Source organism: Polypterus senegalus, chromosome 13, assembly GCF_016835505.1.
Source record: "Polypterus senegalus isolate Bchr_013 chromosome 13, ASM1683550v1, whole genome shotgun sequence".
Lineage (NCBI taxonomy): Eukaryota > Metazoa > Chordata > Cladistia > Polypteriformes > Polypteridae > Polypterus > Polypterus senegalus.
This window is the reverse complement of record NC_053166.1, coordinates 123,519,699-123,538,217: the sequence shown is the minus strand read 5'-3', so window position 1 is coordinate 123,538,217 and position 18,519 is coordinate 123,519,699. Positions and strand designations below refer to the sequence as shown.

Here is an 18,519-nt window from a genome sequence, read left to right as displayed (position 1 = left end):
ATGAGATATATATATGCTATCTATCTATCTATCTATCTATCTATCTATCTATCTATCTATCTATCTATCTATCTATCTATCTATCTATCTGTCTGTCTGTCTGTCTGCATGATAAAACTGCCAATGGCAGGTTGGATTGCAGTTTATTTTTGCACGATTAATCTTTCACAATGCAGAGCAGGTAACCTAAGGTGCCCAATGGTTCAGTTGCCTACTCTGTGATTAGTCATCAGTCAACGTGCCACTAGTGTAATAAAGGTGCCAGAATGAGAACGTTCTTCAATGTTCAGCTACAACATTTTGTTCTGTTCCATGTGACCCGTACTGTCTGCCAGTTCAGTCAATAATCAGTATACTGTATGTAAGACTCGTCAATATTATTTTGCCATGCTGGTAATGCTGCAAAGGTACACAGCAACACCCAAACATCAGGGAGTTTCACCCAAAATCATACGGAATGCGGCTGCCCATTGGCAATGTGAGTCGATGTTATCAGACATACACAAAATGGAGAAAGTGCAGAATGACAAGGTGAAGGTGACCTGGACCTAGTGGACTCAAAACGATGGTATACTCGACAACGAATAAATAAGTAGCCTGCTATAATAATACGTTTCAGAACCTGTTATTTGATTATGCGACAGTAAACCACTTGGCTGCATGCGTGGTTAATGTTTAAATTGCGCACATTGGTAATGATAATCTGCTTTACTAAAGCGCAGACTGGTATTTCTGGAGGGGCCCTGGGAAGATCGCCAGCTTGCAGCTTTGGGGGGCGGTCCTAAGTCTGTGACGTAATTTCTTGACTAGGTATACGAGATTTGTAAGGAAATGTGACAAGGGGGACAATTTTGTGTCAAAACAGCGGGACCTTGTTTATGGATGGTCCATTTAAAAGAAACGATAATACAGAAGAAAGCATTTTTGACTCCTGGTTGAGTGAAGGTGAAATTCGGCGAGCGGAACTGAAATTGCAAGTACACATTGCGCCGGGGAGCGTTGTGTCGGTGCACCAGTGTGCGCTAAACTAAGGCGAAGCTGCAGTAACAGACGAAGTAAGTTTAATTTTTGTTTGGGAAGGTAAAAGTAAGCAAAATAAATGTGCCTCACCTGACGACACCAATGATGTGGGGAAGAATGCAGAATGGTAGTTGAGGTTAGACTTGTGTTGGGAGTTACAGTGCAAATAGGGACTGTTCCTAATATAATTTGCCGGGGTGTTCACGGTGCGGTCTAAATCACGCATTGAGCTTCAATTGTGGAGATAACTGTTGAAAAATGGACAGAATAACAACATTTGGATGCGAGAGGTTAAATGTTTGGTTGGTTGCCTTCAGATTTACGCGACACTGACATTTATGCCCAAAACAAGATGACCATATTATTGTTTTCAAAAAAGAGGAATTGAGGGACGTTTAATCGACTTGTCTCCTTAGTAATTAATCTTTATGACCTTTTTTTCGAAACAAAAGATCTATCAAATTCAACTTATTATTAAGCCTTTAAAAGGCTTTCATGCTCGCTGTTTCTCTTTCATAATGGCAAACCACAAAAAATAAATATAAATATATATATTTTGTTTTTTTAATGCAACACATTTTTTAATATCTGAATACAAAATGATCGCAGTCATCATAAGTCCTGATTGATAACAAAAAACGTTCAAGTTTAATGAAACACTCTGAATAAGTGAAACTAATCAACATTATACCCCATACATAAACCCATTTCATCCACCATACGTTGCACATTATGAAATTCAAAACCACCATCAGCTACAATTACAGCATCGTTTCTTTTACCAAGTCTCACAAAATAGCCGTGGAGCCCTCTCACTTTGCAGCAGTAGCGTGCTTTGTAAAGTGAATATGCACTTTTAAGTCTCCAGCACCCTTATTTGTCAAGGCACATACTGTATATGCCATCATTACACCCAGGTCAGAAACACAGGGATTTATTTTTAACATGTCTGTTATGCCTACACTTTGGTCTGCGTATCTCTTATACTTATAATTTGGTGTTTAATCATAACGCAGTTCTGCCCTATCCTCATAGCTGTCAACTGAACCAAACTTACATTTATGCAAGTTCCTCTGCTCTTCCTAGAGATGTCTGTTAGACAGTACACACAGTTATGCTGCTTGCAAGTTCAGAACATCTCCCAGTTGCCCTACTTGAACTGTAAAATTTGATTAAGCAGGATCACTAAATAATGCATGGAGCTCCTCTATAGTTAGTCTGACCAAAGAGTACATGCTGCATGAAATCAGATCATTTTACAGGTGTGCCTTGTGAGAAGGGTTGAAGCAATGCAAATACACGTCAACTATAGATGGAAAATGTTAACATGAAAACATTGCCAAATTCCAGACATTTTAGTCTATTTGGAAATACTGACAGGATGCATTTTTAGCTCCCAAAAAGAGGTTGACCATGTAAAAGAAATGATGTGGTCACTCAACCAGAAACTATAATTTGATTATCATTGCATTTCATTATGTATGGTAGACCACTTGGAACCATTGCAGTTTGGCTGTTGGTTAAAGATTACACTGGAGGATACAGTTGTCTGTCTGTTCCACAAGGCTTACTTTTGCCTGGACAAAGCTGGCAGCACTGTGAGGATTATGATATTTGATTCGTCCAGTGCCCTCGTTATCCTCCAGCTCTCCCTTTTTAAGTGGTAGGCTCAGAGATATGCAGGCGGATGAGCTCATGGTGTCCTGAATAATGGACTATATGTTGGACAGACTGCAGTTTGTGAGATTTAAGGACTGTGTTTCTGATACGGATGTGAGCACCACAAGGAACAGCCCTGTCTCCTTTTCTCTTCACCTTATGCACCTCAAACTATAAATATAACACCAGGTCATGTCAGTGGCAGAATTTCTCTGATGATTCTGCACTTCTGTTGTGTATTGATAAAGGGGATGAGGCAGAGTATAGGAGTCAAGTGGACAACGTTGTTTCTTACTACAGAAAGAATTGTCTGCAACTCAACAATAGCAAAATATATGACCTGGTTATTGACTTTTGCTGCAACAAACAGCCTCTATCTGTGTCCGGTAACTATTCAGGGAGTGGATATGGATGTGGTACTTGGGGGTCCAAGTCCACATCAATTACAGGTTGGTCTGGTCTTGGAACACAGAGGAGCTGCAGTATAGAAGAAGGAACAGAACAGGCTCTTTTTTTCTTAGGTGACTGAGTTCCTTTAATGTGGGACATGACATCATTCCCATCTTCTACAACTCTGTGATGACCAGTACAGTTTTCTATACTATGGTATGCTGAGCTGGTAACATCACTTCAAGAGGGGCCCACTGAATCAACAACCTAATTAAAAGAGCAAGTTCAGTTATGGAATGCACTCTTGACCCACTGGAGGAAGCAGCAAAGGAGAGAATTAAAATAAAAGTGAGCACTATTATGAACAATGCTGCACATCCTCTCTCTGACATACCAACACTGAGGACTTTCAGCCCACAAATTTTGTCAGGAAACACGACTGGGGCTCCTTCAACATAATGACTCGCTGGGACTGTCAACTCAGAAGTTTTCCTTCTTTTTAAGTTTACCAAATATACAGTGTGTGTGTGTATATAATATATATATATATATATATATATATATATATATATATATATATATATATACACACGCATACATACACATATACAGGTACCGGTCATTAAATTAGAATATCATGACAAAGTTGATTTATTTCAGTAATTCCATTCAAAAAGTGAAACTTGTATATTAGATTCATTCATTACACACAGACTGATGTATTTCAAATGTTTATTTCTTTTAATTTTGATGATTATAACTGACAACTAATGAAAGTCCCAAATTCAGTATCTCGAAAATTAGAATATCAATTAAGACCAATGCAAAAAAGGATTTTTAGAAATGTTGGCCAACTGAAAGGTATGAACATGAAAAGTATGAGCATGTACAGCACTCAATATTTAGTTGGGGCTCCTTTGGCCTGGATTACTGCAGCAATGCGGTGTGGCATGGAGTCGATCAGTCTGTGGCACTGCTCAGGTGTTATGAGAGCCCATGTTGCTCTGATAGTGGCCTTCAGCTCTTCTGAATTGTTGGGTCTGGCATATTGCATCTTCCTCTTCACATTAAGGTCAGGTGAGTTTGCTGGCCAATCAAGAACAGGGATACCATGGTCCTTAAACCAGGTACTGGTAGCTTTGGCACTTTGTGCAGGTGCCAGGTCCTGTTGGAAAATGAAATCTGCATCTCCATAAAGTTCGTCAGCAGCAGGAAGCATGAAGTGCTCTAAAACTTCCTGGTAGATGGCTGCGTTGACCTTGGACCTCAGAAAACACAATGGACCAACACCAGCAGATGACATGGCACCCCAAACCATCACTGACTGTGGAAACTTTACACTGGACCTCAAGCAACGTGGATTCTGTGCCTCTCCTCTCTTCCTCCAGACTCTGGGACCTTGATTTCCAAAGGAAATGCAAAATTTACTTTCATCAGAGAACATAACTTTGGAGCACTCAGCAGCAGTTTTGCCTTTAGCCCAGGCGAGACGCTTCTGATGCTGTCCCTTGTTCAAGAGTGGCTTGACACAAGGAATGTGACAGCTGAAACCCATGTCTTGTATACGTCTGTGTGTGGTGGTTCTTGAAGCACTGACTCCAGCTGCAGTCCACTCTTTGTGAATCTCCCCCACAGTTTTGAATGGGTTTTGTTTCACAATCCTCTCCAGGGTGCGGTTATCCCTATTGCTTGTACACTTTTTTCTACCACATCTTGTCCTTCCTTCGCCTCTCTATTAATGTGCTTAGACACAGAGCTCTGTTAACAGCCAGCCTCTTTAGCAATGACCTTTTTATCTTGCCCTCCTTGTGCAAGGTGTCAATGGTCGTCTTTTGGACAACTGTCAAGTCAGCAGTCTTCCCCATGATTGTGTAGCCTACAGAACTCGACTGAGAGACCATTTAAAGGCTTTTGCAGGTGTTTTGAGTTAATTAGCTGATTAGAGTGTGGCACCAGGTGTCTTCAATATTGAACCTTTTCACAATATTCTAATTTTCCGAGATACTGAATTTGGGACTTTCATTAGTTGTCAGTTATAATCATCAAAATTAAAAGAAATAAACATTTGAAATACATCAGTCTGTGTGTAATGAATGAATTGAATACACAAGTTTCACGTTTTGAATGGAATTACTGAAATAAATCAACTTTGTCATGATATTCTAATTTTATGACCGTCACCTGTATATACACAGTAATGTCATGCTTAATGATAGCATGTGGTGTCGACCAGAGTGTTGTTAGCCTATTTCACCATTAAGTGTGTTGACGTATACCTGTACTAAGTGGGCAGGGGTGTCCCTCTGTGTCTGGTGTCATTTTTGCCAAACTGATTTGGGTACAAGTTGCAATGTCTGCATCGCTTCACTCCATGCACAAAACCTAGCAGCATGACGTGCCTCTGCGTAATTTTTGCTGCGAAGACATGTCAAGTGTACACCTGACCTGACGTAACCTAACATTAGCATAATACATACCTCACATAAACTAAAAATAATTATTGAAGTACAGTAATAATGACACATTAATAACAATATACTGTAATGTGATGGTATTTTGAAGCTGTTTGATTTCTTTGATTGTTTCGATATGGAAGCTTCATTGTTAAAGCGGGACGTCGTTAACCAGTTCATGACTGTATTTATTTTTCTGTCTGTTTATGTATTTATTTAAAGAGCTTCTGTAAAAAGCCAAATTTCTCCCTGGGGACAAATAAAGGTTGATCTGTCTGATTGTCTGTCAGAATTTTACTACCTACAGTTTTTCTTCAAATATTTCAGTTTTTCCTCTTATATCCAGAAGAAACGTATACATTAGGTTAATCGGCTGCTTTGAATTGGTCTGGGCCGGTTTCCCATCTTGGGCCAGGTGCTGTCAGGATAGGCTCCAGCCTCCTGCAACCAACAATTGAATTTAGCAGGTTTGAGAGTGTTAAGTTATGCAGTTGAATTTTTTTTTTGTATTTTTCTGCAGCTCACACCCTCCCAAGGACTCAAAGATGAACACTAGTCAGGGCACGGTGGGTAGTGACCCAGTTATCCTGGCAACAGCAGGGTATGACCATACGGTGCGCTTTTGGCAGGCACACAGTGGCATCTGCACTCGGACTGTCCAGCACCAGGACTCTGTATCCTTTGCAGTCTCCTTTGCCTAAATGCACAAATCTCAGTCCTGAACGGCTCCGGAAGGGTGCACATAAGCAGGTCTATGCTTAGGATGACAGGGTGATGAAGAGTAAGAGTTGGTGCCATTTCTTCCACTTTATTTATTGCAAAAGAAAAAATGAAGAAAGAAATTAATGATTATTCCTACACTGAAAAAATTTAAAGAGAAGATTTTGGCAGTGTAGTTGCCATCAGTTATGTCATCTACTCTTTGTCATTTGCAGTGTTGTACACCCCACAGAAATTGTCCTAACAGTAAGATCTTTATGCAGACAGTGCCTACAGATGGAGGTGATATGCACGAATAAAACACAAGGTAATTGTGCCTTGTCAGTCATTCATTCAGCAAAAATATCAAGCGATGTAGTGGTCTACTCAAGAAAAGTGAGTACACCCTTGGCCTCAGATGTTGCTATTATATTTCCCTCCTTTACCAGAAATTACTTCTTATAGGCATTTTGTATAACTGCTCACTAGTCTCTGACATTGACTCAGAGACGTATTTGACCAGTCCTCCATGCAAAACTCCTTCAGCTACAAGATGTTTGTGTGTTTTTTTCTTTTTTAATTTACACATTCTACCCATTTCCAATCCCCCACAACATTCCAGTGGTATTCAGATCAATGCTTTGAGTAGGCCAATCCGTAACCCTCCATTTCTTCTTTTTGAGCCATTGGTAGGTGGATTTGCTCTTGTGTTTCGAATCATTTTTGTGTTGAAAGGTCCGTTTCCGGTTCACCTTCAACTTTACGGATGGACAGTTTCAAATTCTCTTCAAGCACAATTTGATACGATGCAGAATTCATAGATGACTTGATGACTGCAACATGCCTAGTCCCTGAGAGAACAAAGCAACCCCAAACCATAACATTTTCTCCACCATGCTTTACACTTAGGTATGAGGTTCCAATCTTGAAATATTGTCTTTGGTTTGCACCAAACATTTCTACTATTACTATGGCCAGACGGCTGTCTTTGATGTATCTGTCCTAGCACATTGTTCCAGAAGGCCTGGGGCCTCATGTATAAACGGTGCGTATGCACAGAAATGTTGAGTAAGAACGTTTCCACGTTCAAATCATTATGTATAAAACCTAAACTTGGCGTAAAGCCACGCACATTTCCACGGTACATCATACCCTGTCGTACGTAAGTTCTCCGCTCGGTTTTGCAGACTGGCGGCACCCAGCGTCAAAGCAGTGCTACTGTTTCTGTGTGGTTTATCTTTTTTAGATCCACGTCCCTGACGCGACTTTATCAATACACTGAAATTAACCGCATATTGTTTATTAGTTTATTGCATCTGATTGTAATTAACCTGTAACAATATAATAGTCCACAGAATGGTCAAACTATTCCAAATACCATAACTGCTTTAATGTTTTTACTCCCACTGCACCTTCTTTTTCTTCTTTCAGCTGCTCCCGTTGGGGGTTACCACAGCGGATCATCTTTTTCCATATTACTCTCACTGCACCACTCGGAGCAGCTGATCAGAAAGAGAATTATAAGTATACAGCATCAAGCACACTCTGCCTCACCTATGCTGTCTATTGAACTGCTTTCACATGGCAAATGCTTCAAAACCTTTACTGTACGGACCTTGCGGTTCAGAAAGAGTTTCATCCCAAGAGCTCTAAACGCAACCAATTAGTCCATCAACTGCTCCTTGTAGAACTCTTAGTACTTAAAAGTAAAATCACCTCACTGTAAACTTGCACTACAGTTATAATATTACACAACCTGAGCCACTTTATAAAATGCGTATTTACAGTGCATCCATTTTGTTATGTTACAGCCTTATTCCAAAATGGATTAAATTCATTTTTTTCCTTAGAATTCTACACACAACACCCCAAAATGACAACGTGAAAAAAGTTTACTTGAGGTTTTTGCAAATTTATTAAAAATAAAAAAACTGAGAAATCACATGTACATAAGTATTCACAGCCTTTGCTCAATACTTTGTTGATGCACCTTTGGCAGCAATTACAGCCTCAAGTCTTTTTGAATATGATGCCACAAGCTTGGCACACCTATCCTTGGCCAGTTTCGCCCATTCCTCTTTGCAGCACCTCTCAAGCTCCATCAGGTTGGATGGGAAGCATCAGTGCACAGCCATTTTAAGATCTCTCCAGAGATGTTCAATCGGATTCAAGTCTGGGCTCTGGCTGGGCCACTCAAGGACATTCAGAGTTGTCCCTGAAGCCACTCCTTTGATATCTTGGCTGTGTGCTTAGGGTCGTTGTCCTGCTGAAAGATGAACTGTCGCCCCAGTCTGAGGTCAAGAGCACTCTGGAGCAGGTTTTCATCCAGGATGTCTCTGTACATTGCTGCAGTCATCCTTCCCTTTATCCAAACTAGTCTCCCAGTTCCTGCCGCTGAAAAACATCCCCACAGCATGATGCTGCCACCATCATGCTTCACTGTGGGGATGGCATTGGCCTGGTGATGAGTGGTGCCTGGTTTCCTCCAAATGTGACACCTGGCATTCACCCCAAAGAGTTCAATCTTTGTCTCATTAGACCAGAGAATTTTGTTTCTCATGGTCTGAGAGTCCTTCAGGTGCCTTTTGGCAAACTCCAGGCGGGCTGCCATGTGCCTTTTACTAAGTTTTGGCTTCCGTCTGGCCACTCTACCATACAGGCCTGATTGGTGGATTGCTGCAGAGATGGTTGTCCTTCTAGAAGGTTCTCCTCTCTCCACAGAGGACCTCTAGAGCTCTGACAGAGTGACCATTGGGTTCTTGGTCACCTCCCTGACTAAGGCCCTTCTCCCCCGTTTGCTCAGTGTAGATGGCCGGCCAGCTCTAGGAAGAGTCCTGGTGGTTTCGAACTTCTTCCACATACGGATGATGGAGGCCACTGTGCTCATTGGGACCTTCAAAGCAGCAGAAATTTTTCTGTAACCTTCCCCAGATTTGTGCCTCGAGACAATCCTGTCTCGCAGGTCTACAGACAATTCCTTTAACTTCATGCTTGGTTTGTGCTCTGACATGAACTGTCAACTGTGCGACCTTATATAGACAGGTGTATGCCTTTCCAAATCATGTCCAATCAACTAAATTTGCCACAGATGGACTCCAATTAAGCTGCAGAAACATCTCAAGGATGATCATGGGAAACAGGATGTACCTGAGCTCAGTTTGGAGCTTCATGGCAAAGGCTGTGAATACTTATGTACATGTGCTTTCTCAATTTATTTATTTTTAGTAAATTTGCAAAAACCTCAAGTAAACTTTTTTCATGTTGTCATTATGGGGTGTTGTGTGTAGAATTCTGAGGAAAAAAAATGAATTTAATCCATTTTGGAATAAGGCTGTAACACAACAAAATGCGGAAAAAGTGATGCGCTGTACATATGTTGACGATATCATTTTTAAGATGAAATGCAGCAAAATATGTTTATTATATTATACAGGTAAAACTTTAACTTTATTTAAATAATCTATATTGTTAATAATTAAAGGACACAGTGTCGCTATGCTAGCAAGGGTCTGGTGCTCCATTTATGGATTCTTCTTGCCTCGCACTTTATGCTTCACTGGGAACTGCGTGAAGGATAGAATAATTAAACATGTACTACAAAGATATTTCAATGTTCCTTAAAAGTTTTGAAGAATCGGCATTATAAACTTACAGAAAGAAAAGGAAGGACAGGAATTGGAAGTTAGTACATTTGCAAGAGACAGTACTGCTGCAATAAATTATTTTATCGAAGGTCGCGCGCAATCACTGCACCACCGTTTTCACATGTTCAATAATATGCTTTATTTCCTATCATCATGAAAATGATATCACGTATGCATCTCAGAATTTTAGTTATTCAGAGAGCTGTAATATCATGAATGTAATGAATTCTGTGTCCTGTTGGAAGTAGAGAAAGCCAGTTTAAGAAGCATGTAGTGATTCACACACAGAGCACATAGAAGATTAAACACAAAACAAAGCATTTAACGTACTACTTTAGTTACGATGGGATTTGAGAAACTAGTAAATTAAACGATTTTAAGATTACGTTTATGGTGTTCTACTTTAATGACAAAATAAACTACGTGATTAAAGTGGAAATTTCGAGATTGAAGTTGACATTTTGTGCTTTTTCCCCACTGTGTGCCTCTTTTTTTCTCTGTACCCTAATAAGTTTTCATATGATACTCAGACGATGGGCTACGACTCGCCTTTTCACAGCGACTTTGATATGCGACTTTTTTTTCATTTTGGGCACTGTGCGACTTTGTGAACTTGAGCTTTTGAGTTTCTCCAACACGCTATGTCACTCGATCAGCTTCCTTTTCTTGTTTATACTACTGTTTAAACCAACAAATAGTATATTTTTCCTTGCCTCCACTTGGTATTCGCTGAAATTGTTCTATTTTTCCTCGTGGTTTTGCCATTGTCTTTTCACAAAACGCTGAGCTTAAGGGCTATTCATATTGATTTACATATTCAAAGAAGCGTAATTCTGGGAGGAGATGGGGCGGGACAGTAGGCACATGCACGTGCGTTACTTTTCACATTGATCGGGATTTATGTAGTGGAAGAATGTGGATGTTTGCGCATGCACAGATTCCTGCATCTGGAATTTTTCTGTGTGTGCGCACATTCCTGCTTTTGTGCTTACGCCATGTTATTGTGTGAGTTCTACGCACGGCGTTATACATGAGGCCTCTGGTCTTTGCATGCATGTGCAATGGCAATCTGTTGTCTTGCTCTAATGTTCTTTTTGGACTACAAAGACTTTTTTGTGGCACACGTCTCATGCAGCTCTCATCTGTGCAATTTCTTTCTGATGGAAACTGTATGCACTTTGACACCAACTTTTGCAAGAGTTAACCTGCAGCTTCCATAATGAAATTTTAGTGTTCTTAGAGACTTCTTTTAGTATCAAGCGGTCAGCACTTAGGATGAATATGCTTGGCTGGCCAGCCCTGGACAAGTTCAGTGGAATGATTGATTTCAGATAATTTGGCCATCTTTGTAAATCTCTTGCCAGAGTCATAGGCATTCACAACTTTTTTTCTGAGGGCTTCTTTGATCTTGGCACGATGGCGCCACACACATTAATAGCAAAAGACGATCTAAGGTTTGTCTGTATAGTATATTGAAAAATCCAATGATTTCCATGGGGTATCCTTACATTTTCAAATGACCATATTTGTTGGCTTTTTCTCTTAAATAATTTAATAATTTTATGCCAAAATGAAGATTAAGTTTATTGCCACATTTACAGGAAATTTTTAATTGCAACATGTCACTCAACAAAATGTTTAGTGGACCAAAGTGAATTAGTGCCACTGGTCTATATCTTTTCCTCATTCTTTCTAAATACTGTATTCAAACAATTATAATATACACACATTGGTGAAAATGGTGTAACCAGAACTGCTCCCCTTTGGTTATCTTATTTTCATTTGTAAATTGAGATGTAGTTAAAATACAGGATAATTTAACCTTTCTTTAGTACTAATATGCGTTGAGATGTACAACCAATATTAGTACCTATCTCAGGGTGTATGGATGGACACTGAATGTGTGTGTCTAATTAAAAGACATTTAAGAATAGGTTTCTAACTGCAGAATAAGCAGGAATGAAAATGCATCATGTTTTGGGACCAGATCTGGGTATCCCTAATCTAGAAGGATAACTGACTAGTTAAAACCTTGTTTTTTTGTTTTCCTGAGCCAAGCCTTCAGCAGGTCAATTCTTTAGAAATCATGCCGGATCGCAGCATGATTGCAGCTGCAGGTAAGAGTCTTCTTGTTTCTGCTCTCATACTGGGCTACTATTAGTGCAGTTAAAGAGTTGTTTCTGGGTGCAAATGGGTGGCAACTTCAGCAGACTTGGTTTGCCTTGGCACTGGATATTCAGACAGTGACAACTTTATCTTGTGTAATGTCCAATTTTCCCCAGCTTTATACACTGTCTATAGTTTTAGATAAAATGCAGTCTTTCTTTAAAAACAGCAGGGACCACTGAGGCCATTTCACACAAGATAAACATTACCACCATTTCATGTTGACCTTCAGACTTTAGCCTTTTGTGTGTATCTCTGCATGGTTGAAAAGGGGCAAGGAAAGGAAGCAAAGTTGACAGAAAAAAAATAGAGAAGAACAACAACATTTTTAATTAGTGCATTTTTAATGGTAAAGAGTAAAATTCCCCCACCAAAAGTGTACCAAAAAAATAAGTCGGCTTGTAGCATTTTATGAATTGATGACATCTGAAAGCTTTTTGTTTTACAGGTTATCAACACATTAGAATGTATGATCTCAACTCTAATAATCCTAATCCTGTCATTAATTATGATGGTGTCAGCAAAAATATCTCATCAGTGGGTTTTCATGAAGATGGCCGGTGGATGTACACAGGCGGGGAAGACTGCATGGCACGGATTTGGGACCTTAGGTATTGCTTGTTTTTTTGTTTTTTTATATAAGCAGAGATCCTTACATTCCAAATTGATTTGCAGATCATTGTGTCCAATTGGATTCACAAACTATATACTTTATTGTATTTAACTTTCATTACATTTATGCTGTAATATGTCTGCACTGTCTCAATGTAGTGCGGTGTAGTATAAAGGTGATAGGCTGCTTCTGAATACTGCAGCTCTGTGTAAAGTCAGTTTGAAGAGTTGTTTGCAGTAAACAAGTTGCTTGCCACCTGATATGAATGTGCTTTTGTTCCATAAGGTCACGCAACTTGCAGTGTCAAAGGATTTTTCAGGTCAACGCACCCATCAACTGCGTCTGCTTGCATCCAAACCAGGTAGTGCACCCTACAGGACTTGAGCTCAAGCCTGTCATCCATTCTTGTAGTCTTAACCTGTTATGTAGTTATAGTGTATATAGTAGTTTTGTATGTCAAGTAAAGTGGGTAATAAACGGGCAGAGCCCTATGCATTTTGCAGTTTAGAAGTCAAGTATGTACCCTTGTTCTGTGTGTGTGTGGCAGGGTGATCTAAGTATACCATTGTTCATTCCACTTATGTAAAGATGTGAGTGTTGGTGTATATGTGGTTTAAATGTGCACTCTTCTTCCTACACACACTGTGTGTGTGTGTGTGTATATATATATATATATATATATATATATATATATATATATATGCACACATATATACACAGTGGGTACGGAAAGTATTCAGACCCCCTTCAATTTTTCACTCTTTGTTATATTGCAGCCATTTGCTAAAATCATTTAAATTAATTTTTCCCTCATTAATGTACACACAGCACCCCATATTGACAGACAAAAAAGAATTTTTGAAATTGCTGCAGATTTATTAAAAAAGAAAAACTGAAATATCACATGGTCCTAAGTATTCAGACCCTTTACTCAGTATTTAGTAGAAGCACCCTTTTGAGCTAATACAGCCATGAGTCTTCTTGGGAAAGATGCAACAAGTTTTTCACACCTGGATTTGGGGATCCTCTGCCATTCCTCCTTGCAGATCCTCTCCAGTTCTGTCAGGTTGGATGGTAAACGTTGGTGGACAGCCATTTTAGGTCTCCAGAGATGCTCAATTGGGTTTAAGTCAGGGCTCTGGCGGGGCCATTCAAGAACAGTCACATAGTTGTTGTGAAGCCATTCCTTCGTTATTTTAGCTGTGTGCTTAGGGTCATTGTCTTGTTGGAAGGTAAACCTTCGGCTCAGTCTGAGGTCCTTAGCACTCAGGAGAAGGTTTTTGTCCAGGATATCCCTGTACTTGGCCGCATTCATCTTTCCCTCGATTGCAACCAGTCGTCCTGTCCCTGCAGCTGAAAAACACCCCCACAGCATGATGCTGCCACTGCTTAGAATTAAGGCCAAAAAGTTCTATCTTGGAGTTTGCTAAAAGACACCTGAAGGACTCTGAGATGGTGAGAAATAAGATTCTCTGGTCTGATGAGACCAATGTAGAACTTTTTGGCCTTAATTCTAAGCGGTATGTGTGGAGACAACCAGGCACTGCTCATCACTTGTCCAATACAGTCCCTACTGTGAAGCATGGCGGTGGCAGCATCATGCTGTGGGGGTGTTTTTCAGCTGCAGGGACCTACTAAATACTGAGCAAAGGGACATATATATATATATATATATATATATATATATATATATATATATATATATATATATATGAGAACTTGGATGCTACTTTTACCTTACTTTTACATTCAATTTTACATTTTTAGTCTTTTCTAAATGGGTACATCTTGCTGGTTGTTTGTATGTAAGTGCATCCTTATTCTCCTTGAGAAGATACTTGAAATTTTAAGCACAGTTTTGTTTGTGTACATTCTTTTATCCTTTTTGTTTTGTTTTTTTTAAGGCTGAACTGATTGTGGGGGATCAGAGTGGTGTTATTCACATTTGGGACTTGAAAACCGATCACAATGAGCAGCTTATTCCTGAGCCTGATGTCTCCATCAACTCGGTCCACATTGATCCTGATGCAAGCTACATGGCAGCTGTTAATAGTTCGGTATGTGCACCAGCAACACAAGACCAATGCTAATTGACATACTACTGTTAGATGTGTCTATTTTAGTGTCTGTGAATTGTAGTTCATATTTTCTAAACAAACATTTTCTTGAAAGAAGTAGCTGATAGAAAGTTAAAAATGCATCTGACTCTGCTGGTGTTCCACTGTGTTTTGATGTGTTTTTCCATTGGGAGCTGCTGTTGGATGTATCAGAGAGAAAAATACACACATTGAAGCGACCCCTATCTTGATAAATTTGAAAGATTTAATTAATCAGTGATTGAGGCTCAGTTTTATCACAGATAATTTTGAAAATTCACTAATGCTTATGGAGTTTTTGAAAATCCAGAAATGTGTACAGCATGCTTTATTAGAGATACTCAACAAAACTGGAACATTCCCAATACATTTTTCTTAAGAACGAGTCAGGCAAATTTAAACAAAATGAGTCCACGGAGAGCCAAGTTGTTTCATGAGAACACACAGACATGACAATGACAATAAGGGGGCTCACATTTTATTATTTCAAACACTTTTGATGGAAAACAAATTATAGAAAATATAAATGCAACGTGGTATTTTTATTAACGTATAACAATACCACATAGAAGAAAATATATTGGAAGATAGATAGCATAGTCTGGATATAAACAATTTTAGGAAAGTTTACTGAAAATCAGAAGTGCCAAGGAGTTAATGTCCTGGATGGCTTAGGGTTTAGTGTTCAGTGTTGTTCATAGGTTATGTTTTCTGAGGTCCTAATCAGATGGTCTCGCGTCTCTTGATCTCTGATGTCACTCCCTATGTGGCCCTTCTCTTGCTTTCCCTTTACTCTGTTTTTGGTCCGTCAGATGTGCCGTATTTCACTTAAACTGCACACATAAAATTTACAGACATGTGCATACATTTGATTGGCAAGTACCTCCGCACTCCTTCCTTTTTCAAGCTGTAAAGTAATCCTGTAATGCCTAGCCCTAAAAGTCACTGTTCCCAGGATATAAATAAATTAAAAAGGGTTCTATGGCATTTGAACTTATTTTCCTTTTTCCAGGTCATTAACTAATTGGAAAAGAAGCTGACTGGAACAAATGCATAAATTACTAGTACAGTACAAAAGGATGCGTGAAATGCCTGTATTTAAACTTCTGTAAATTTAGTTCATCCTGGTTCATTTAAGCAAAATAATTAAAATTGAATATAAATAGTCTGAAATTCAAAAAAAAATCACAGCAGTACATCATCTCAGTTTAACATTGCCTTTTACTTCCAATTTTTAAAACTGGTTTGTAGCCTAACTGTATCTCTCGCTTCGCTTGCTTTTTAACTATACTGTACTGCTGATACACAAATGGGCTTTAACCAGATGAAAATTCCATATGGAAGTATTTTTATTTTTCTGTAATTGGTTTTATGATTCTTTATATAAAAATCGGACTGTTTTGGCCCGAGGTCAGTACAGAAGATTTTTTTTTTTTAACCACGTTATTTGCAAAGTGACCACTGCCTACCTTATCCTTTTCACTTTAGGGCAACTGCTATGTGTGGAATCTTACAGGAGGCATTGGAGAAGAGGTCACACAGCTGATCCCCAAGACAAAAATCCCGGCCCACAAGCGTTATGCTCTGTGCTGCAAGTTTAGTCCAGACTCTACGTGAGTGATGTGCATGCTGTTGTTGTCAGTGGGCTTTTGCATAGCAAGTTTGACTGAACTGACCAATTTACTGTTGTATTGTCCTCGGACAGGCTTCTTGCCACTTGCTCAGCTGACCAGACCTGTAAGATATGGAGAACATCTAACTTCTCCTTGATGACAGAGCTAAGCATTAAAAGCAATAACCCAGGTGAAACCTCCCGAGGCTGGATGTGGGACTGTGCCTTTTCGGGGGATTCCCAGTACATCGTAACAGGTAATGAAGGGACGGCTACCAGTCCATCTGTGTCAGTGACCCCTCGTGTTCATCGAGGTTATTGAGCTCCAGCAGTTCCTCTTGATGGTCACTGTGTCCCAAAATTCTGCTAATGCCAACTGCGATGTTTTTTCTTTTTTTCTTTCAGCCTCCTCTGATAACCTGGCCAGACTGTGGTGTGTGGAGACGGGGGAGATAAAGAGGGAGTATAGTGGTCACCAGAAGGCTGTTGTTTGCCTGGCTTTCAATGACAGTGTGTTGGGCTGAAGTGTGTGCCCATATCTTTCTTTGAGTCTGCTCTATATAAGGTATCTGCTGCTGATGAGGTGAACAGAGAATGGTGGACTTTGAAAGATGGTCACGTTGACATTTACAGTCCAGAACCTGTTCAGCAGCAGTTGGAATTTTTGCGTACTGATCTACAGTGTAATTAAGTGCCCCAGAGATCATCATTTTTCACCATGCGTGTGTACAGTACATGTTACTGTGCACATTTACATGAGGTTTTTGTCTGGGTGAGTATGCTTGACTTTGTATGTGTGCGTACTGATGGGTGACACAGTGTTCACATTGGTGTCTACAAGCGTTCCTCTGCCCCTCAATGCCTGTACACATGTTTCTGTAGGAGAAGGCATGCTCCTTTGCCTCTTGCTACACTTTTACTGTGTTTCTTTCAGCTTGTGCGTACGCCTTACTTTGTCATAAAAGCACAACACAGTAGATCTGATTTTTGACAAGGCTGACACATAGCACACAGAACAAACAGCACTGACACACACTTAAACAACTTTATTGTGTTACACTTGCAGTGATGGCACATGGGCAGAAGGAGATCTTTGTTCATTCTGGGAGGTAATAGAAGCAGACAGAGACGCAGATATTGCTGGGGAAGCAGATGTCTAGGCAGAAATAAATTAACCTTTGTCTTCCAGGGCCTGTAAAGGACAGACGAGAAGGTCACTCACTTCAAGATAAGCACATCAGAAACAGTACCTTGGCCCAGGGGCAACCATGATCTGTCAACATGGGTTTAAAGTTTCATTGTGTCATGCTGTAGGTGGGTGCAGTTGGCTGTAGTGTTGTACTGGCTACTGTGACTATGTTGATACTGTCCTATGACTGGGACATACCAACACAGCCCGGGCCGATCACTGTAGAGAAGGAGCAGATCATAATAATTACTAGACATGTCATGTGAGGTTCTAACTGTTCCGGAAAAGTTTCTTGTATCTAATACTAGCAGAAGCATTTTTTGGCATTCTGCATCTGACCTCTGTAATATAATCCTATTTGTCAGAGCCTGCTATGTGGTTAAGATTAAAACATTAACGTTTTTCAATGCCCAAAGTAATAAATGTGTTTATTCCATAAATCAGTGCACACAAGGACACACTGACCACAAGTAGCATTCAGTGAAACAGCAGCACTCTTTACACATTTCTTATTGCCGTACCTAACTGGTTTTCCTCTAACATTTGTTTTCATCCCTAGGAGCCAAGTTTGTTCTTTCCTGAATTCTGGTTGCAATACAAAATAGTTTTCAGACTTTACCATCTTTACTACTAACGTTAAACATCTGCGTCAATAACAAGAATCTTTTGAAATATTTCTCCTTTAATTTTGTCTCTTACCCCGTCTACACATTCAAATCTCCAGTGTCCTTAAATCTTATGCCATACATCTAAAGGTGTAATCTCTCATAGTATGTGTAACAGTTGTTATCGGCCATTGTATTACACCTCAGGACAAGAGTGGGAAGCTTCCTGTCCAAAATGCTATTCGGCTATATTGTGGTGAAAATTACTGGTCAACTCATATGAATAACAACGTGACAATTGGATGCATTAAATATAAACATTTTTTAACCTACAATTCTAGCCCATCTTACCGAATTGCTTTTGAGTGCAGAA

At 39.7% G+C, this 18,519-nt stretch overlaps 1 protein-coding gene across 2 annotated transcripts; it reads left to right on the top strand.

Annotated features, from left to right (window-relative positions):
• Nucleotides 1-797: 797 nt before the first annotated feature.
• On the top strand, nt 798-17,956 carry mlst8 (MTOR associated protein, LST8 homolog (S. cerevisiae)). 2 transcript variants are annotated; one of them, XM_039776480.1, is made up of 9 exons: nt 798-1,055; nt 6,043-6,196; nt 11,934-11,982; nt 12,480-12,642; nt 12,930-13,005; nt 14,549-14,701; nt 16,229-16,353; nt 16,446-16,609; nt 16,758-17,956. In XM_039776480.1, the coding sequence occupies exons 2-9, from the start codon at nt 6,068-6,070 to the stop codon at nt 16,874-16,876; spliced, it is 978 nt and encodes a 325-aa protein (XP_039632414.1). In that variant the 5' UTR covers nt 798-1,055; nt 6,043-6,067; the 3' UTR covers nt 16,877-17,956. The 2 variants fall into 2 exon arrangements, with proteins under 2 accessions (XP_039632414.1, XP_039632413.1); XM_039776479.1 differs by having other exon boundaries at nt 11,931-11,982.
• The last annotated feature ends 563 nt before the right edge of the window (nt 17,957-18,519 follow it).

Bases quoted from the DNA above. Each gene is read 5' to 3' on its own strand.
- mlst8 (XM_039776479.1), top strand. From the start codon at position 6,068: ATGAACACTAGTCAGGGCACGGTGGGTAGTGACCCAGTTATCCTGGCA. The intron at 16,354-16,445 runs GTGAGTGATGTG...GTCCTCGGACAG, and splicing joins AAGTTTAGTCCAGACTCTAC to GCTTCTTGCCACTTGCTCAG. The intron at 16,610-16,757 runs GTAATGAAGGGA...TTTTTCTTTCAG, and splicing joins TTCCCAGTACATCGTAACAG to CCTCCTCTGATAACCTGGCC.